Below are 23,408 nucleotides of genomic sequence, written 5' to 3' on the forward strand. Positions count from 1 at the left end.
CATCTCATACCTCTTGAGATATGTAAACAAAAGTCATTGATTATAAACTTTCTCCACAATTTCCATACTAATTTTTACCTGCATTTTTTGACCTGTGTTCTTTGGAAAGTAGTTTGTCTTTCTGGGTTGTTACTGGGATTTTTTTGTTTGTGTTTACTATCTTCCATCATGTTACCTGCTTTCTTCTCTTGCATGCTCTCTCTCCCTTTGTAAAGCCTGAACTGTGTTTTCTTCTGTGAGATGTCTCTCTCTCACTGAAGCCTGACCAACCCAATTTTACTATGGCAGAATAACATGTAGGGCATACTTTGCATGTTCATATTGTACTGGTATTTTCATGAAATGGTTTGGGTGAATTCACCTTACTATTCCTGATATTATGGAAACAGATAATTTAAAAATTCATATAGTTCATTTTAGGGGAAAATAATGAAAATTTAAAAAAATATTAAATATGTTGTGATATAAGCAAGTTCTTTTATAGTTAATATGAGTGAGATGTTTGCCTAGTTGTATGATTTTCTTGTTGCTGTTTCATTTTTTAACCAAAATTACTTTTAATGAGATTGAACAGATTCTAGTTTACAAAATAATGGGATTTTAAATGTTTTAATGAGTTCTAATGCTGACTCCTCTTTCCCACCCAAGTACTAAGCTTACTGATTCATGTTTAATATATTCATAGTCCTCTAAAACTATGTCCTGTTTTCTGAGCTTCCATGTGAGTAGGATCACACAGCTTCTGTGGTGAACTAGTGCACTTTGTTAGATATGACCAAGACGGCTAAATACTTTGGGATGCTGAGGAAGAACTATGGATATTTCTGGGTCTGTAAATGGCATCATAACTTTGACTAAACTTTCGGAGGTTTTAGGTAGAGTTAAGTTGATATAAGGGATAGAGAAATAGTATATAAATTTTGACGTTTTAATATGCATCTTTTGATCCTTTCAAATAATAAAACAGATGTATAACCATGCGCCCAGGATTTAGAGTTTTACCTAGTAGATCTTTCTTTTTTGTATAAATTATATTTATCATTTATTTTGTATGTATTTTATGTGCATATCAACAGGAATGTCAGGGCATAAGATTACTGGAGTTGACTTCCTGTGGATTTCAGAGCTCAAACTCAAGTCACTGAGCTGTTAGCAATGACTTAGCCTGCTAAGCTACCTCGCTGGCTTAAATTCTACTTAAGAAATGATTAATCCAGTGGTATTTTGTACTGGACATGAACTAAGATATTAAGTGTACAAGTAAATCTTGAAGTGATTATAAAATACTTACAAAGCACAACTGTGAAAGTTTATTTTTCAGTTTAGTTCACAAAACCTTAATCATTTGAGTTAGTGTAGGATGGAATTCAGAGGATGTGGTTAATTATAAAAAGAAAGAAGAGAACCAGTGAATTTCATACACATTTTCTCATTAAATAAAATTAAAAACCTCTTGATAAATTCTGTCTTAAATCAACTATTGTCAAATGTATTTGAATATATATGGAATCCTGAACCTTTTAATTGTCTATGGTCAGCTTGGCTTTTGCATTGTAATAGGAAACATCAGACCAAGCAGTTCTTTCAAAGAGGTCACTACTTTGATGTTGAAATTCTTCCCCAGAATAGTGATGAATATTTACCCCTTGCCGATTTACCAGGAATTCATTGTCAGTTTCTGGAAATGATGACGGTGAAACATCTAAAGGTCAACTATGATTAAACTTGTCAATAGTTAACGAATATGGGTCTACATTGAAAACTGCCCAACTCTGTTCTCAGGTAGAAACTTCTCTGTTCATACTTGTTGCTTCAACAGATGAGATGAATAGGCCACAGTTAGCAATTAACCCCTGGATGGTTTGATCTATCTATCTATCTATCTATCTATCTATCTATCTATCTATCATCTATCTATTATTTTTCTAAGTTTTATTGCATTTTAGTCCACCACATCATTAATAAGGTATATGACTGATGCTTTTTGCTGTATCACTAGGCTTCCCTACTGTTTGCACCACTAAGCCTTTTTTTTGTAAATTCTGACTGTGTTTTCTATGACAACTTTTTTCTCTTATAACATAGATAGCAAAGGCTGGGGATCACTTGGTATTATTTTGTCATATTTTTATCAAATATAGAAAAGGCTATATTTGGTCTGGTGTTTGTAAAATGCCTTAGTGGCTAAAGGTATTTGCTACCAAATCTGCCTACCTGAGTTTTTTACCTGAGATGGTAGAAAAAGAGATTCTACTTCTATAAATTTTCCTTGATATCTTCAGATACACACAAACACAAGCACACACACACACTGTAAATAAAAGAAATATAAAAATATTAAATGTTATAGTTAATTCTTTTGTGTATATATTTGATGATTATATTAAAATCATTACTATGCTTACATTTCAAGTAGGAATTGGAAACAGCTAACAAAATTATCCAGAGATTAATTAAACATTATTATTTGCTAGATGCTTCATGGGATATTTGCTTATTTAATTCTCATAATAGCTAATAATGATGTTAATATCATTGCATTTCTTTTTTGATTGATTAAAAAGTTAAAATAAATTTAGGAATTTATTCAGGTTACCACAGAGCTAGGACCAGGCTTAGATAACATAAATATATTTACCTAATGTCACAACCTTTTATACTGTTCCTCATGTTGTGGTAATCCTCAACCATAAAATTATTTTTGCTGCCAGTTCATCACTGTAATTTTGCCAGTTTTATGAATCAAAAAGTAAATATATGTGATTTCTGATGGTGTTAGGTGAACCCTGTGATAGGGTCATTTGACCCCCATAGAAGGTAAGAATTGCTGATTCATTACTTCAGAACTATTATAACACAATTTTGCAATATAAGTCACTGTGTGTTTATGATGTATGTGTTTGTTCATCTCTATGAGGCCTCAGAGCATCCTCTTTGTCATCCTTGCTTCTCACCTGCCATCTCTTGTTCAGTGCTGCATACAGCAGGATAGTAGGTCCTTCCTTGAGCTTCTAGAAATTCTGCTGTCTATACCTCCAGTTTGCTCCAGTTTGTGTATGGTTTTTATGTGGGTTCCAGTATCTGAACTGAGGTCATCAGTCTTTCAAAATGAGAACCTTATGATTACCCTGCTATTAGTTCTTATTATGAAATACAAGTTAGTTTTTATAACACCTACTAGTTTTATATTGTAGAAGTTACCTAACCTCAGCTTGGGTATTGTACCCGACCTTTGACCTTTTAGTTCCCAGACACAACGTAACCTTTATATTTACAATAACCCTTGAACAGAAAAAGAGCTGGGCAGATACCTACCCTCTATGCTATTAGAATCTACATTTCTATCTATAACCACAAATTATTACTTACGACTTATTATGTTCCATCTGAGCAGCTCTAAACTTCAATTTACCATCCTTCAGGCCAAGTTTTTATGGTTCATTTAACCAATGGCTTCTTCTTCTTCTTACACTTACTCACCTCCTTCTTCTCCTCTTGGTATTTCCCAAGTCCAGGAAACCTAAACTCCATCTGTGTGTTTTCTGCCCAGCTATTGCCTGTTGGTATCTTTATTTACCAATCAGAGATAACTTAATGTCAGTCTCCAGGTCTTGGGGGGCGGGGAGCACACTTATCATTACAATAGACAGCAAGATCAAACATCAACAGTTTCATATAAATTATTTTTATTAAATTTTTCATAAGATAATCTTATTAAAATATTTATTAATATTTAATATCTCACTGAATCACTATAATTAATCTAATTTTATGTATTTCAAATAAATAAAATATTTGGTAGAAAAGGTTGATATGCTTATGTTTTATATTTTAATTGTAAATCATTTTAAAAGTTTAAGCAAATAGAGAATAGTAAAAGTTTTGTTATAATTAGAATGGTTATAAGAGAAAAAGCTATCCAGTTGCATAGCAGTACTAAGTTTGAATTAAAAACACTTCACTGTTAAGACAATTAAAAATATTCAATTGCAGATACTATTAATAAAAATGTTTTGTAAAATTCTTCATCTATCTTAAATTATGGACATAACTATAGATTTTTAACCTGTATTTATCTAATTGAAAAGTTCTATCTTTTTATTTAAAGGGAAATAGAATATTTTTATTATGAATATGTGGTATTTGAGGACAGTGCTTTTATCGGGATCTGAATTCAGGTCATCAAGCCACTTAAAGCCACTCTGCATAGAGATAAAAAATACGAAACTCACCAAATGTGATAAGAGAAAGCAGTGTTTTATTTAATAATGGAAGCTCTGTATCTGTGAATAAAGTGATAGTTATCTATATTAAAGTATATTTTCATCATCTAATAGTTTCAAGTCCTTGTAAAGTGTTTTATATGATTCAGAGCTGTAGGTAAAATTGTTATTCCAAAATTTCAGTATTAGATTCTGGGTACTCTATTTTAAAAGCTATTTCCAGTATTCTAAATGTGTTGGCATTAATCACTGCCAATAAGTGATCTATTTAGCTATCATGAAGGCACTATTTCTTGATGGCTTTCTTACAATTGGATGAATTATTTTTAAAATATGAATAATGGAAATATTTAATTAGTTTCAAGGATTAGCAGGTAAATAAAAAATTTGGGAAAAAAGAGTGAAAAGAGTGAAGTATAGATTATAGGTCATTGCACTGACCTTTTTCTAATGTTGGTAGTTATTTCTTTCTCTGTAAAATATAAAACAAATGTTTTCTTGACTATTTTAGTTCATATTGGTCTGACTGAGTCAATTCAGTATTTTAGTATTCACTACCAGGAACATATAAGGAACTGAAGGTCAAATATTTTGTTAGTAAATAGTTAATTCCATCATTCAAATATTTGTAGAATATGTCAATATGTAGAACTATTAAATTCAGTAGGTACTTTTGAACCAATATATGTCTTGTAGTTTACTCATTTGTTTAAGTTTTGTTTATATAATTTAGTTATTAATTATTATATGATATAGGTAAGTTTAATTCAAATGTATGTCATATACACATCCATTTTATTTTGGCAAGGTCTTGTGCCCTGTGTGGATCAGCCTGGCTTCAAACTCAGTATAACTGAAGATGACTTTGAAGTCCAGGCCCTGATGGCTCCACCTTTCAACTGTTGAAATGACAACCATCTACTACCATGCCTAGCAGCATTAAGAATTTTTTAAATAAAATAAATGCAGAAGTTAGAAATAGCCATTGGCTGAAGAACAAAGACATATTCCTCGATTATAATTCTTACATGTCTCATATAATGGTAATTAAATATTTATAAAATTGATAGGTTTATAAAGTATTGTAGCAAACTGTCTCATATTTAATTAAAGTCCAGTTAATTTATAAAAATGTATATATTCAATACAACTACTCAATGAGTTTATGACTTGTGACACTCAAAGCATAGCAAGGATGCTAAACATACTTACCAATTCCGCATTGTTTCTAGTTTTGGGTTTTTTTTTTTTGTGATTTTTAAAAATAAATTTTGTGGAATTGGTAATTTGATAATTTCATACACATCACATTTTAATTACTGTCACTTCAGTCAGCTTTTTTTTTTTTTTCCCCCGTTTTTCGAGACAGGGTTTCTCTGTGTAGCCCTGGCTGTCCTGGAACTCAGTCTGTAGACCAGGCTGGCCTCGAACTCAGAAATCCGCCTGCCTCTGCCTCCCAAGTGCTGGGATTAAAGGCGTGCGCCACCACTGCCCAACATTTAGTCAGCTCTTGTCTTCCTCATATCGTTATTATCCTGTCCATCTCCTCCTTACATTCATATATTTTTGTTTCGTTTTGAGACCCACTGAGTTGAGCCTCATTCATCTGTGTGACTCTGGGTTCAGAACTATCCACTGGACCCTGGCTGCTCATAAATTTATAGACAACCAAATAAATGCCTTTCCTGAACACCATCAGGAGCCACTAACTTGACAAGGATGCCTAGGACCTCTTAGTTCCTTATCTCTATAACAAATGATAAACTATTGACACACCTAGTCCTGTTGTAGACCCATTGCAGACAGGCATACTGTTCCAACATTGTCATACAAAGACAAGACAGCTAGACTTGGTGTTTCATGGTGTTAATCTAGGGCTCAACTCATGACTTATAATAGAGTAACCTAACTTCTCTTTTTGGTGACCAAGGATTTCAGAAAACAGCTGACAAAGTTTCTTAAAGCCGAGTATACCACAAATCTGTGAAAGATTTATAATCAGTGCACTCGGCCATTTTAAACCAGATGTCAAAATTATGTACAAACTCCTTTTGAATAAAATAAGGTTGGTTACCATGGTTGAGTTACATTTAAAAATGTACAAACTTAATGCTAAGATGTACAGCGGGTGACGTTTTGTAATGTATATTAGATAACAAATGTTTGCATTGGGAAATGATTTGTCATCAAAGATCAGTTTAAATGTATAATTAATCCAAGTATTGCATTATCAAAGAATACTTGCCAAGGTCCAGCTTCAGCTTAAAGAGGAGTTCCAAGGGAAGAGTGCCTGGGAGCGGTGAACCAAACCACTCATTATATAAGGAATATCTATTGTTAGCATCCACTTCTCATTGGTTGTGTGAGATTATATATGATAGCTTAATTACATTGGCAGTATTGCATATGGGTGACCAGAACCCCCATTCCCCCCCCCCAAAAGACTCTTATGGTTTGGGAGCACTTGTGACTCAAAGTTTCTAATCAAACCTGCTGGACCCATTTGCTCTTTATTGTCTGCAGAGCGGGACTTGTCTGTTCACACACAGACACTGTAGTGGCTGTCCAAAAGTATACACTGAGTTTTAACAAATTTTCAGAAGCATAATTTACACATCGTCAAATTCACACATCTTAAGTTTAAATTCAATCATATTTTATCATATTTACTTAGAACATTTACATCATTCCCCCACATTCCCAGGCAAGGCAGCTGCTAAATGACTTTCTGTTTCTTCTCTTGCACTTTCTCAGAAACACAATCCTGTGTGCTGCTTTAATCCAACTTCTTTCACTCTGATTATTTCAGTTTATGCTTGTATCTTCTATCAGTATTTGATTCCTCGTCTTGCTTCCTCTCATTCCTTTCTTTCTCCTCGCTCCCAATGCACCTCTTACATTGTCCTCTCTTTAATTCCAGATGGTACATTTAATTGTACTAGTCTATTTTTTGCTCTGATACGTAAGTTTGAGAATAGGTAATTTCTAAGAGGTATGATTTTTTTTTCCTCAGCTTTCAATGCTTGAGTGTTCAAGACCAAGAGCCACAGATTCCAGGTCTGATGAGAGTGTTCTCTGCATTTCTAAAGTCATGGTTCTTCTAAAGTATTGTGCTCATGACTTGCCTTCTCTAAAGGTCTCAGTGCTTAAGCTATTTTGCATTAGACATTCATGTTTCAACCTCAATATTTGAGAGGACATATTTAATTTCATATTTTTTTTCTCAAATAAAAACAGGTAAGAAAGCAAGCAAACACATTTTATTACAGAAGTAGTTCTAAATCTTAATTCACTCTATCAACAAGTAAGTTTCAAGACCTGGTAATTGAATCAACATGATATTCTTGGACTTAAAGATAGGTTTCCTTTAACTACACAGCAATAGTTCCAGAGAAGATTTTGTTCTTAAGAACTTGGAAAGAAGCCTCACCTGAAAGGCTTTTCTGGGAGCAGTCCACACAGTTTAGAATGTGGGAGTGCTAGCTCTCCCAGGTGTTGCATGCTTGTTGCTGTTCAATTGAGTTGTCTGAGGAAGCCTCACCCTTAATTCCGTCTAGTCTTTATCCACCTGGGGCCTTACTGTATTAAGGGACTTCTCTCATGGCAGAATATAAAAGACTTTCTTTTATATTAAAATGAAGAAACTCTCCCAGGACTATATGCTCTAAACAGCTGCTGAGTTTTTCCAAAGAGACCACTGCCAAAGGTAACTATCTGTTTCTTCTAGAAGAATCTTGAAAAATAGGCATTCTTATGCAGTCTTGCCCTTGAACACAATGAAGAGAATCAAGAGCTCTGTCCCACATTAAAGGGATCAGGGAGCTAAGGTTACTGTGGACATAATCCAGAAATTCTGTACATGCCTTAGATTACTCACTGAAAACAACTTTAAAATCCCAGGCCATGTTATCCTTGGCTTCGGGGAGTCATGATGGTTTCAACAGTCTCTGGGGTGACTTTAGGATCCGTCTTCTATTATGTAGATGGATAGTATCTGGCTTCCTTTTTCTAGCTACTCTCCCACCCTTGATGTTTTCTAATGAAAACCCTTTTTTATTTTTACAATCTGACCAGGGTGAGGATCTTCTAAGTTAGGTCACGCTGCTTTCCTTTTGGGTATAAAAATCTATCTTTGAACCATTTCTGTCTCTGATTTTAGCATACCATCAGGACATGTCATGAAACACAGAATCTCCCCAAGTTTCTAATTTATCATCCTTAAATTCTGGCTTTCATAAAGTCATGGACATGATTCTTTATAGTCATGATGCTGTTCTACAAATATTGCCTTTCCTCTGCTTCCTAAAAAAAATAAAATAAAATTCAATTCTTCCTCCAAACTCATCAGGATCATCTATAATATATATTGTTCTACCAACATTTTTCTGATTCCTTCTCTAATCTTCTACTACAATCCTATTTTCATAAACTCTGCAAGACTTACCATCATCAAAACTCAATGCAATATAATTCTTTTCTCCATGTTCCCAGTTTTCTAGCTTCTACCCATTTTCAACTCCCAAAACTTATTCATCATGTATAGGTGTTCTAAGCTTAAACTCAATTCTTTGATGTCTGTGTTGGCCCATTTCTGTACATATAAATGAGAATGAATAATTTATATGTTATATAAATTTCCTTTTGAAACAGATTCAAATGATAAGATGTCACACATTAAGGTCTGGCCCTGTTGGTCTGGTGAGGGCCTTTTCTCTAATTTGAAGACAGTGTCTTCTTGCTCTGTCACCACATTATAAAATGAAGAATGACTTTACAGGTTGGTGGGCTTACTATCTTCCTGTTACAAAATTGGCTATCCTCATGTGTAGGAACACCACCCTCATGATTTTTTCATCCCATAAAATCCCCATGTTTTAATACTTTTATATGAATATGGAACCTCCTTGTGTAAATCATTGCAGTTCCACACTGGTTTTACTGTTGCAATTTATTTGTAACACTTCAATGCGCACAACATATTTATCAATTATGATTTTCTACTTTTTAATTTTATAATCAAGTAATAATGCTATATCTATTTCTATTTTAGTAATTCTAATTTGTGGACATCTTGTATCATTAAGAAATTCTATATTGAATCCTTTTATGTATCAGGTCTTATTTGTAGATGTTTGTCTTATGATGTAGACTTTTGTTTGAGAGGTACTTGTGTATTAGACTGCAGTATGGCAGAATTGACTATATAATTTATAATGAGCAGAACAGAAATTTGTTGTGTCATAGTTCTAAGGTCTGGGAAGTCCAACATAAAGGTCCTTGAAGTTGCCTGAATTCTTTTTATTTCATTGTAAAATGCTGGTGCCAAAACAAAATATTGTGAGAAATAGAGAAATATTACATACAAAATATGTTCTAGACAGCAAAGATCTTCCCACAATAATGGCAATAACCTATTTAATGATGGGGGTGGGTGTCCTCAATACTTCTTAAAGCTTCACCCCTAATCAGCACTGTTACAATAGAAAATGAATATCGACTAGGTTTTGGCAGCAACAGGGTTCAACCTATATTTGATTTTTTTGACACATAATTTTCAGTATTATTAATATATGTATGCCTACACATACATTAATATACATTTGTTCTTCCTAAATTAAACAACAGAAGACTTTTACTATTTTGACAGGTAGTAGACTTAGAAATATATAGTTTGTTTTGCCTTCACATGCACTAAATATCTCTGAGAGTTATCTATTATAGCTAAAAATTTTTTGGCTATTAAGATAAAATCATATCTAATTTGTGTGTTTAAAAGCTATATTGTTTTAGGTAAAATTATATATAAATAGACAATATATAAAATTTTTTGGTTTTGAAATAACGATATGAAAAATAATGTCTCCAGTGTGCTATTCTTAATTTTAATGTGTATGTGTTTGAAATTTTTTTATGTTTTTTCAGCATTTGTGGAATTCAGCATCTTGAACGAATTGGCAAGAAACTCAATCTCTTTGATTCCCTTTATTTCTGCATTGTGACATTTTCAACTGTGGGCTTTGGGGATGTCACCCCTGAAACATGGTCTTCCAAGCTTTTTGTCGTTGCTATGATCTGTGTTGCCCTTGTAGTTCTCCCTATACAGGTAAGCAGAGCCATCTTAACCTTTGTAGAGCTGTGCAAAGCCATGTAATATTAAACCTTCTATATTAACAAAATAGTACCTGATTATTTACTTAACACTGATATTATATGATACGCTATGAGTAGTTTAAGGAAGTGCTTACACTATTGCAGAAATGTTTTTATAAATTTTATTAGACACCTTTTTCCTCATTGGCATAAGCAATAGCTCAACATTTTAAAAAAAATATATAGATTATGTGATATTAAATATTAAATAATTTTAAATTATCAGATGTTAGATTAAGAATTATGTTTGGAGAACAAATAAAAAAAGCATAAAGTGTAGTGGGTTAAAGTTAATTTTTTATATTTCTCAACTAAAGCAGGCAGTGGACATGGCATACATACATTATCAAGTGATTTGGGTAGTAGATGGATAGACTGAACCGGTCAGAGATGTAAACAATGACCAGTCTCCAGTTCCTTTTTGCAATGAGTCCTGGTCTCCCATGAGTGAACAAATTAAGAACACAATATGATAAATGCAAATTAAGCTTGCATGCTCATTACACAACATTAGCCAGTTCCCAATGGCATGCCTAGCTCCCAGACATTCCTCTACACCACTCAGTTCATTATAGTACTCATCTGTACATAGCTAGCATGGGGCATTGTGCATGTTAATGTAGCAATCTCCCCTTGCATGTTATGGGCACAATGGGGCAGAAGAACATGGAACAAAAGTAGCAAATTTGTTAAAGTACGTTCAATGAATAGCATATTGCTTTATACTTCCTGGACACAAAGCAGATAGACTAGCCCCTTCATGGTCTGAGATGGTATAATAGTAAAATCATTCTAATGTGCTTCTTTGGAGACCTGAAGCCCCTGGGCCTCATTGAAATCTCTGTGGAAATCATGTGGCCAGCCTGTTGTGTAGTAGTGATAATTTGATAATCAACTATTTTAAGGGTAAGAAATGCCATGTTCCCGATAACAACTGGGACAGTGTATTGGGCTTTCAGTTGCATGTATGATGTTTTTCATTTACCTGTGGAAAATTCCTTACAGTTTGAACAGTTGGCCTATTTGTGGATGGAGAGACAAAAGTCGGGAGGAAACTATAGTCGACACAGAGCTCAGACTGAGAAGCATGTTGTCCTATGTGTCAGCTCATTGAAGATTGACTTACTTATGGATTTTTTAAATGAATTCTATGCCCATCCAAGACTACAGGTAGATTCAAATTATGCCATGCACAATACTGAACCATACTTAATAGCACATTAACCAGTATTGCAGCCTGCATTCTGGCAAACATTTATTTATACACCCAAATTTACAAAGGGTTGGTGAAAGACTACAAATATAACTGGGCACATAATAAAAATGCAGGAGAAATAAGTAGCCTTGAGATTCCCTTCTGTACCTGTACCAAAAGACAGATGGGACTTGTTATTGCTAGAAAGAAGGATATTTATTTGACTTAAAGGATCTTTTTTTTTTTTTTTCATCTCTTGGGTAAGAGCATAAATGATAATTTCATGAAGCAGTGAATTTTAATATAAAGTATAATAAAACAATGAAACCATCTGGAACATTGTGGTTATAAGTTTTTCTGATAGTACTGTGAGGGTATGAAAGTTGTTTTTATAAAATTTTAATTTTTTATGTGTTTGTATACATGTTTGTTTCTTTGCTATGTGTGTTTCTTGTGTGTGTGTGTGTGTGTGTGTGTGTGTGTGCATCTGTGGGTTTGGGTGGCTGAAGAAGCTAGACTATTATGTCAAAACCCTGAGGGTCAATTTGCAGGCTGTTGTGAGCTGTTCAGTGTGGGTGCTGGGAACCAAATTCAAGTCCTATGCTAGATCATACAGCACTTTTAATTGACAAGTCATCAAAGGCCCTGGATGTTTCCTTTTTGTACATTTGTAATCTAGAATGTGACTAAACACTACTTAAGTCCATTCTTTTAAATTGTAAAACATTAGAAAATAATGAAAAAAAAAAACAAAAATATAAATTCAAAACAAGCTTATGTGTGTATGTGTGTATACATAAAACCTTTACATATTTCAACATTTTAGGTTGTTAAGACAATGTAGATTAAGACAATTTTTAATGCAATTAGTTAAGTTCAAAGAAGAAAGAATTGTTTGTTTTGTATTTCCTAAATAAATTTAAGCACTTGAGACAGTGCTGAATAGAAATACATTTCACAAGTAATATCAGAAATGTATAGTACCTTGATTTAACACTATTTATTCCTGTGTTATGGTCTTCATTTTTCTATACATTTTAATATTCTTCATAAATGTTGTATATTGCATTAAGAAAATGGGATAGAAAAATGATCTCACAATGATTAAGTCTATTTAATATCAATATCAGATCTTAATTCTAAACATTTTATTGTAGATATATTTTAGAGCAACCAAATAGGGAATAGTTACTAGAGAACTTACAATTTTATATCTTAGTATTAAGTCATTTCATCATTTTGGATGCATTTGCTAGGTCTCAAATGGTGATATACTTTGAAATATTTTGAGGTAAAACCATTTTTTATCACCTATCATTTTATTCAATACAATCTCCAAACTACACAGGTATTCATCAGAAGTTGTTTCAAGGTACTAGTTCATAACATAATGTTAATTAAATGACTATTGTATATTTTACTCCGAAAGTAACACTTTAAAGTATGCATTGACTCTTGAACTTTTCTGTCTCCCATTCAGTGTTTATTTTACTAAATTGAAGGTCAAAACTAAACTGAAGGAGTATGTCGAGTGTACTCCATGATTCCTTCTTCCTGTGGTACCAAGGCCATTGCAACAGCTCAGGCTATTTGCATTTCTCACATTATGTTTATCATAGTGCCATCATATTCAATTTCTCTCACTTTAAATGTATTTTTTAATTTATCACCAAGTATTCATTACAACTTGATCATAATTAAAGAAAAATTTCTAATAGTTTTTGTAGGATAACAAAAATAAACATAAAGCATGATTGTATCTATGCCATTTCTCATTATACCTTAAATAGGATTATTATGTGGTGATTTTGTGTCCCACGGAGATGGATGTGCAAGTTCGGAGGGTGTTACAGATTCCAATGTGGTCCCAAAGAGTGATCTACCTTCAAGGCTCTGCCCTTAAAGATCAGGATCTCCTGAGAGCAAAGTAGGAATCCTGTACCCTTTCTATCTTTCTTCATTTTCAATCTTTTGATAACTTTTCTCTCCAAATGTTTGCAATATGTATTTAAACATAAAATTTAGCTCTGCTTCACTAATTTTAAAATAATAGTGCTAAAAGTACAGGCTCCTGTTTCCCACTTTCGTTTTAGGGCAGATATTTAAGATCTTAAGTCTACATGAAACAGTAAAAAGTCAGCATGTTTGAATTCCCATCACTGTCAGAGATAGGCAGGAGGTATTCATACTCCCATTAGAGATATCTCCCGATTTCACAATTCTAGTTCTATTTTACAAAACAAAACCTTAGATTAAATAATATATGAGATATCAAAGCAGGGAGTCAGGGTTTGCATTGTAAGAGACTTAGAGCATTCCTCAGCAACACCTTTTGTCTTGCAAGGGTCACAGTCTAATAAAGAGTCCTCAGAGTTGGAGGAAATAGGATCCTAAGAGGTCTTGCTCTCAGACTGTGCAGATGCCTGTCAATAGGGCTTAGAAGATGGTTTGGCCTAGACATTTGTTAACAGGAAAACTGGTCTTTCTACACAGCCAACAGAGCAGTAGAATATGAGAAAGGGCTGGGAAGACTGAGGTCACCTGGAATCAGGACTAACACAAAACAACTTCCTTTGTTTTAAAACCAGGAATCTCTAGTGGTGGAGGGTGAGGAGAGGGGTGGATTGGGGAGTGGGAATGGGGGTTGCTTGATGCCTTCTGCTGCATTTAAAGTTTTAAGTGGGTCTTCTTTCTTTATGGAGGTTCCTATGTTCTTGTTTAAACGTGAAGGTTTCCTCATCACAGTACTTAACCTAAGATTTTTTTTTTTATTTGCCCATTTTACCTAATGACTTAAAATGCTGCTTAGGTACCTAGTAGTAATGAATGTTGACATCACTTCTGATTAAGAGTAAAATAAACTTAGCTGAGGTTTGTTTATTTAATGATTTAATTTAAGAAACAAAACAGTGAGCAGAAATTACCACAGCAAAATGAATAGTGAATGTTGAATGCTAAATATCTTATAGGATATATTTCATCTTAGTGTATATCTCAGTTAAACACTCCTCATGACACTTCTATGAGGAGTCAGATATTCCCAAATTCTCATGCGAATTGAAGATTTAGCTATTTCTTATTTGATATCTATACAATTACTTGGGTATCTAGAAGATGTTTCTACATCTGTGTCTTCTAAATCTCTGTATTAGGTTGTGTCTATAAAATTCTCCTTAAGTTACTGTGAGTTGGGTTCTTCACTCAGCTCATTCATAGTGGGTTGATAAGCCTGTTAGTGGTGGAAGTTTTTTATTCTGGGAATTAAATCTGAGCTGTTTGTGTTATGTCAGATAGATGCTATTTCAATTTAACTATCAATACTAGTAATGAAATGATTTTTCAGAAAGGGGTCACATTTATGGAAAACCCTTCATGGGAATTGAAACTGAACAAGTTAAAAAGAAAAACAAAAAGCATGATAACAGGACTGTTGGCCAGCTTTCATTGTTAAGAAAGCTGGACTGAGAATGTGACTGAACGTGACTAGCTATTGTATATTTGTTTCAAATCCTAACTTCATATATAATATTGAGGATTCAACATTAATTAAAACATTCTTTAGCATAATTCCCCATGCAAGAAGCAAGGAGGAGGCGCCCCCAAACCAGCGCCACAGGTCAGTGGCATGATTTTCACTGCTTTATTGAAAATGATACTCAGAAAATGTTATGCAAAACCCGTGCTATTTAGCAACCTCCCACAGTACTTTCTCCAGAAGTGTTTTATTTGGATTAATTTTCTGGGCTTTTTGTTTCTCTTCTCCAGTGAAAACAAAAATGTTTTGGAAGAGTCTAACTTTATCGCAGTGTACCAGAAAGATAAAACACTACTCAGCTGGAAAATAAACATTCTTATGTTTTAAAATCTCTACTTCTGAAGGACTAAAACATATTCTTTAGTTACTAAATTTAAGAATTGAAGAACATTCACATGACAAAAAGGGGGCTGGAACAAAAGGTTGAACAGTTTCCTGGAAACAAATAGTGGGGGAAACAAATAAAAATTAACTTAAATTCACTGAGCATACCTGTTCCCTCTCTCTAACTGAGTCACTGACGTGGAAGGAGTTAGCCATAAAAATAATAATAATGTAGTTATCCTAGATTGCAAAACATAATTTAAATATTATTTATGTTGATATAAAAATATTTATGTAAATATATATATGAATACATAGATCAATTAAAATCAGAAAAAAAGCAAATTCAATTTCTTTTATTTGCCATTAATTCTGGAGCTGTACTGGTATGCAAGTTATTTTTCTCACCCATGTAGTCATGCTCAGCTAGATAGCCAGTTGTTCTTTAAGCTTGAAGACACACATGTTGGATGTGAACCAGGCATTGACATAGTCACTGAAGTAGCGAGCGTTTCAGTATGCTTACTCTGTTTTCTGTCTATGTTTAGGATGGACAATGCTGAGGCCTGTTTTATTTTGAGTAGCCGCTGCGAAGTGGATAGAACATCTTCTGTAAGTTGCCTAAGATCCTCCTCACTAAACTGTGGATTCCCTCATATAAGATGTTTGCTTAATTTGAATAAAAAAACAATGAAAAACAAAAAAAGACCCACCATAATGAAACTTTGTAACCTTAGGTTTTCACTAAATTTAAGCATCTATTTATTAGCTATGATTATTTTAACATTAAAAATATTTTTCATGGTGTTAACAAAAGTGTTTTACTAATTTTTTTAACTTCTTTCTACTAATCTTCTAAACATTTCCTAAGAGATACAGTTTGATAGAAGGATTTATATTTCCTCAACTTCAAATGAAGGCAGATGGCTGTAGCAGATTATAATAGGATCAATTAGAGAATTTATTTAAAAAAATATATATACTATTTTGAAATTCTTTTGAAGTTATTCAGAGTGAGACCTGGAAATGTGCATTCCTAGGGCTCTTTTTGGTAACTTTTGACTTAGCAGAATTTCTGTGATGTATTTTTAAGTCCAAACTTCTCTAAATCAAACTAATTCAAATCTTATTTAAATGAATTACTGAATAATGACTTCAGCTTCTAAGAGAATGTTTGTTTTGTAACAGTCCAGTTTTAACCCCTCTCTTAGTCTGCACTTCCATAGTTCCTTATTTCATTCCTACTCCCCCCATGTTTCCAGGAGAATGCCTTCATCACCTTCCTTAAGCACCCCCTACTCCCTGGGGCCTCAAGTTTCTCAAGAGTTAGGTTCTTCTCTCACTGAGGCCAGACCAGGCAGTCCTCTGCTGTATATGTGTCAGACGTTTAGGACCAGCTTCTGTATGCTGCCTGATTGGTGGCTCATGTCTGACAGATCTCAGTTATCCAGGTGAGTTGAGACTGATGGTCTTTCTATGGGGTGGCCTTCCTCCTCACCTTCTTCAACTCTTTCCCTAATTCAGCCACAGGGGTCCCTGACTTCAGTCCACTGGTTGGGTGTAAGTATCTGCATCTGTATCAGTCATCTGCTTGTTAGACCTCTCAGAAGGCAGCCATGCTAGGCTCCTGTCTGTAAGCACACGGTAGCCTCAGTAATATTGTCAGGTCTTGGATCTTCTTCTTGAGATGGATCTCAAGTTGGGCCAGTCACTGGACTACTTTTTCCTCAATTTCTTCTCCATTATTGTCCCTGTAGTTTTTGTAGACAGGAATTGATGACCTGCCTTTCAACTGGAGGTAAACTCCACAACTCTTCCCACTGTTGGGCATTTCATTTAAGGTTCTTCCCTTTGAGTTCTGAGAGTCTCTTACCTACCAGGTCTCTGGTACATTCTAGAGGGTCCCCCCACATCCCAACCTCCAAGGTTGCATATTTCTATTCATTCTGCTTGCCCTCACAGCTTCTTTTCTGTTTCTCCCCCTTCGCCCCTCCCCACCAATTCCTTGTCATGTTCCCCTTTTTACTCACCCTTCCCTCTCCCACTCAGCTCCCTCCCTCCTTCTGCCTCCTTTGATTGTTTTCTTCTCCCACCCAAGTGAGATTGAAGCATCCTTATTTGGGCCCTTCTGCTTGTTACCCTTTTTGAATTCTGTGGATTGTAGCCTAGATATTCTGTACCGTTTTAGCTAATATCGACTTACTCGTGAGTATATACCATGCACGTCCTATTAGGTCTGAGTTACCTCACTCAGGATGATATTTTCTAGTAGTATCCATTTGCCTGAAAAACTCAGGATATCCTCTTTCTTAATAGCTGAGTAGTATTCCGTTGTGTAAATGAACCACATTTTCTCTATTCATTCTTCTGTTGTGGACATCTGGGTTGTTTCCAGCTTCAAATGAGACTTCTATGAACACAGTGGAACACATGTCCTTGTGATATGGTAGGCCATCTTTTGGGTATATTCCTGGGAGTAGTGTGCCTCAGTCTTCAGGTAGAACTATTTCCAGTTTTCTGAGAAACTGCCAGATTGATTTCCAGAGTGGTTGTACCAGTTTACCATACCACCAACAATGGAGGAGTGTTCCTCTTTCTCAACATCCTTGCCAGCATGTGCTGTTGTTTGAGGTTTTGATCTTTACCATCCTGGAATGTTATAAGCTGGAATCTCAGAGTTGTTTTGATTTATATTTCTCTGAAGACTAAGGATTTTGAACATTTCTTTAAGTGCTCCTCAACCATTCCAGATTCCTGTGTTATGAATTCTCTGTTTAGTGCTATACCCCATTTTTTTTTGTTTTGACTGGGTTGTTTGGTTTTTTGGAAATTAGATTCCTGAGTTCTCTATGTATTTTGAATATTAGCTCTCTATATGATGTGAGGTTAGTGATGATTTTTTCCCAAGCTATAGTTTTTCTATTTGTTCTACTATGTCTTTTGCCTTATAGTAGCTTTTTAGTTTCATGAGGTCCCATTTACCAATTTTTGATGTTAGAGTTTGAGCCATTGGAGTTCTGTTTAGAAAATTCCCTAAAAATTTTAAGGATGACATATACACAAAAACTTACACAGGTAGGAAAGCAAATACCAGAGTCAAATAAGTACACTTGGAATAGGGTTTCCTCTCACACCTCTAGAAGGAACCAAATTATCAACACCTTGAGGTCATATTCTTGCATCCTGATTTGTGAGTTATTAGATTTCTGTAGTTTAGGCTGACTTTAGGGAGCTTTATCATATCAGTTCAGAGCCAAATCATTTGCTATAACCTAAATAAATGATCAGAAAGTCTCAAATCATTCTTTTATTTACATTTTCAAAAAGTCAGTGATGAAGAGATGATTCCATGGGTACCAGCATGTCTTGGGAACAAGAACCCAAGTTCATCTATCTACTACCTGTAAGTCCAGCTAGAGGAGTTCTGGCACTTCCCTCTCTTGGCTTCTGTGAGAACTTCCATACACTCATACAGATTCCTCTCTCTCTCTCTCTCTCTCTCTCTCTCTCTCTCTCTCTCTCTCTCTCTCTCTCCTCCTCCTCTCCTTAAAGTAAAATTTAAAAAGTCTTTCTTCTTCTCGTATTTATCATATATTATTTTAATCCAGATTTTCCTTACTCCATGTAATCATGACTTGAGTTTTGTTGAAATAATATTTAATAAATAAATCTCATCTGTGGGTTCACTATACAACTCAATGGTTTACATTCCTGAATGAAAGGCGCACACATACAGCCTTTACTATTTTGATATGCCTTAATGAGCACAATAGTCGGGCCTTGTCTCCACAAGGTTAATTAACCTCCTGTCAATAATTCCGAGTTATTACTTACTAAACTTTATATTCTATTTTGGCTGCTCTTGACTCTGAGGGCTCCTCAACTAGGCTGTGCTCTGGGCTATGCTCCCTCAGCTCCTTCACATGGTGGCCAAGCCTCTCTCTTCTGCACTGTTTTCAGGCATGGCATCTCTCTCCTCTCCTCTCCCCTCCCCTCCCTTCCCCTCCCCTCCTCTCCCCCCTTCCCCTCCTCTCCCCTCCCTTCCCCTCCCCTCCCTTCCCCTCCCTTCCCCTCCCCTCCCCTCCTCTCCTCCCCTCTCCTCTCCTGTATCCCTGCATGGCAGATCCCCTTTTCCTTCCTCTTCCTTTTTCTGATCTCAAACCTTGGAATCCTAAGTTCCTAACTCTGTCTGTCCTGCCCAATCATTAGCTGTAAGCATCTTTACTTACCAATCAGAACCAACTGGGGGCAAGGCCCCTTAGTGTCTTAAGTGTGGACTCTTTAATTTAAACAATTTTTGAGACCCAAATTAACATTAGAATACAAGCAGCATTAGGTTAAACCCACTCTAGAGGTTGCCTAAGTAGTTAGGCTTGGCATAGAAATTCTTCAATCAGATCTGATAAAGCAATGAATTTGAAATGAGCATAACCTTCATTTTCTCTGATTGTTTTACATGTAGCTGTCAATCCTGTGCCCTACACATGGCTTCTTGATTTAATAAGTCTTACAGTTTTTCAATGAGGATCAGGAAGGTAATTACATGTAGAAATATATATATATATTAGAGGTTACTTTACAACCTGAGTTTGGGAAGCTTTCATTGAAATAAATGTAATCTCTATTTTCTCCCAATTTTAGTAAGTTGACAAGAAGTTAATAAAAACACCTAGGAAGACTAAAGGTTAAGGAGATGAGACAAAAGTAGTAGAACTCTGGAAGGTATAAAGCAAGTAGATGAATGGCAACTGACTCACCCAAAAGGAAGTTAAAATTTAGATTTAGAGAGGAAATCACAAGCAGTCTGCTGTTGGCAAGGGGAGTTCAGAGGCAGCAGCAAGGAAGGGGACAGATGTTGTTTAAAGTAGAGCTTCCTGTAGGACTTATTCAAAGTCAGGGAAAGGAGTGGATTCCCTGGATCTCTCCACATTTGCATTGCAGATTACTTTCTGAAACCTAGAAGATGCATTCTATTTGGGCAATTTGTTCCTTGAATCCTCTACTTTCTAAGTCAGAAAATAAATTTGACCAGCCTAGATGCATACTATTGTAGAGTGAAAATTATAAAGACCATATTATGAATTACATACAGGTTCCTCTGAATTATATACAGTTCCTCTGAAATGTTCCACTGTTGTTGGTTACCACCCCCCACCCCTTGGTCTTTCCAGTGTTACAGCCTGCTGGTGTTCAAAATTTGTAAAGCAACCAATCATGTGTAACCATGTGAAAACACAACCAATCATGTGTAACTGCGCAAAAACACAACCAATCATGTGTAACCTCGCAAAAACACAACCAATCATGTGTAACTGTGTGAAAATTTCTCCCTTTCCCTACCCCATACTATAAAAAACCCCTCAACTTGCTGGCCTTGTGTCAAAATTCTGTTCCTGTGGGATGAGCAGTTTTGACCTTGGCTAGCCAACTTTCTCCCTAATAAACCTCTGCTAATTGTATCCAGGTATGGTTTTTTGTGATTTTTGGGTGGTCGTGATTTCCTGAGACTTGAGGAAAGGTCTCCCGAGTTTGGGGGTCTTCACTATGTCTCACAGGATTCACAACAAATTGATCAATATCTTTAATATGTATTTTCAAATGGGCCTTGGGGACGTGGTCTATCATAAAATAAAATGTGATGTATGCAGGTATGTGTGTTTGTGTGTGTGTTTGGATTTGTGTGTGTGTGTGTGTACACATAGGCATGAATTTTTGTATTTATATAAGTATACAAAGTCAAACATCTCTGGTGTAATATGTAATCAACATATACAGGACCATGTATGCTACAACCCAACCAGAATCCACTCTTGTTTTAGGATCTTTCAGTTTAAATAAGTTTCTCTTCTACATATATTCAGTCAATAGGCATTAGTGGACATTTTAGGGAATTATTAGGAATAACAATAATGAAAAAGAGAATGAATCAACACAACATTCATCTGAAATAGAAAGGAGAAATCTGTAGAAGCATGCACTGTAAATGTGGATGAAGAAATCAGTTTTAGAATACCTATTCAAAGGATGTTGTCATTCAATAAATATCTTGAGTGTAATGTGAGATCATGCTGCATACATCAAACAATAATAATAGATGACATAACAAAAAAACAATCAAATAAAACTTATGCAGAAATTATAGAGAAGATTCTGGAAATAAAAAAAGAAAAAATTCAGTAAGAGGCCTAGAAGGTAAACGTAAGGCTCTGGACTGAAGAAAAAGAAACCACATAATAAAACTAAGTTAGTATTAAGAGGATGGAAAAATATCTATATATTAAGAAATGAAGAGAAAGGACTAAGAACCAGTTTTCTGAGTGAATTCCATCAAAAGTAGAAAATATAATTTTAATTCAATCAAATTTTGTGCCTGAAACTCCCCACTGTGTAAGACTTGCTTTTTACAGCATAATGAATATGAAATAGCAAAACTTGCATTGGAGGTAGACAGGCAATAGAGGGGGAAAAATTGACATGAGGAATAACAATCAGAGAAACTGAAGAAGAAACAGAAATTAATTAATTAATATATTTATTAATAATATGGAGAATCTAAAGTTAAATATGTCTCCATGCCTTTGATCTGACTGGTTTGTTTTAATGATGTATTTGGGTTCATGTCAGTATTATGCAATGAAATGACAGCAAAGATAATTTGAAGTTGGTAACTATCTATATCTATATATCTATGTATCTATCTATGTATCCATGTATCTATCTATCTATCTATCTATCTATGTTTCTATCTATCTCTCTATCTATAGCTATTATTTCTCTCTCTCTCTCTCTCTCTCTCTCTCTATATATATATATATATATATATATATATATATATATATATTTATATATAATCTTCCAGGAAACTAGAACTACAAAACACATTTTTTTTCAAATTCCTAGATATAGATTTTTACACTTAGGATTTTTTTCTCAAAATGGAAAACAAAGAAGGTAAATGAACATTATGGGTTATTGAACAGATTAGTTTTCAAACAGAAACAACTGTTGAAAACCTATCAATTAATTAATCATTAATTAATTATTAATTAATTAATCATTAATATGAGCCCTCAATTTGGATCGTCACAACAAGGACCATTGCTATAGGGCAGCATTGTGTGGAGCCAACCAAAGCAGGTATCTGACAGGAAAGCCCTTCACTTTGGCACCTGATTCTGGACGGAAGCCTCCTGAACTGTCAAAAGTAAAGTCCTCTGGTTTATAAATCACACAAGTCTGGAGTACTTTGTATTGACCGCCTAAATAATGACTATATACTTTGCTTCATGATTAGAAAAACAAATGCCTAGAATATAGTATTGTCTCAAGAAAACATAATGTATTACAGATTGACTTGAAACTCTGGTGCTCCCTCTGCCTTATCCAGAGCAGTTATCAGCAGCAGTTTGAATGCTCAGTATCTCAATTAATCACCTCTCAATTAATTTTGAACTCCTGTTCAAAGATGTGGAGCATGGGAGGTAGACATGAGGTCAGGTAAGGGAAAAGAAAGCTATACTTTTTTATTATGAGAAGGCAGTAAATAATATTTTAAAAGAAAAAATATCAAGTAATAGTAACTAATATTGTCAAATTGGAAAATAAAGCAACAATAAAAAAATCATCAGTTTTGGGGCTTCAAAGTGAATGTTGTTTTATACAATAAGATGAAAGAGGAGGCTCCCCTTGTATTTTATAGACATTATAGAAATGGTGTCTTTCATATAGCTTTAGGTGTTTCTTAACTACATAGGATATGGACAGTGATTTTGCTTTGGCAAAAAAATAAATCATCTTATGATGAGCATTTTGTGTGGAGGAGAAAAAAGTTTCATTTTGTTTTAATCAGTTTTATATAAAGTATATACTGGTCTATCCTTGAAAGTCCAGTAAAACAAGGGATGAATTTGTAGTGCAATAGCATGCCTGCTATTATTTGTTCATGTGTTTTTAAAATGTAATTACTATCCTTAAACTTGGT

General features: G+C 34.6%; 1 protein-coding gene across 4 annotated transcripts in view; it reads left to right on the forward strand.

Annotated features, from left to right (window-relative positions):
- The window catches only part of Kcnt2 (potassium sodium-activated channel subfamily T member 2), a 332,481-nt gene that overhangs the window by 152,378 nt on the left and 156,695 nt on the right, over positions 1-23,408 (forward strand). For all 4 annotated transcript variants that reach the window (XM_076941300.1, XM_076941299.1, XM_034513149.2 and 1 more), the window contains exons 9-12: positions 10,146-10,326; positions 11,379-11,543; positions 13,359-13,495; positions 15,976-16,039. In XM_076941300.1, coding sequence (XP_076797415.1) covers positions 10,146-10,326; positions 11,379-11,543; positions 13,359-13,495; positions 15,976-16,039 — 547 coding nt within the window. The remainder of the gene's footprint in view (positions 1-10,145; positions 10,327-11,378; positions 11,544-13,358; positions 13,496-15,975; positions 16,040-23,408) is intronic.

The sequence above is a fragment of the Arvicanthis niloticus genome, chromosome 10, assembly GCF_011762505.2.
Source record: "Arvicanthis niloticus isolate mArvNil1 chromosome 10, mArvNil1.pat.X, whole genome shotgun sequence".
In the NCBI taxonomy this organism is placed as follows: Eukaryota; Metazoa; Chordata; class Mammalia; order Rodentia; family Muridae; genus Arvicanthis; species Arvicanthis niloticus.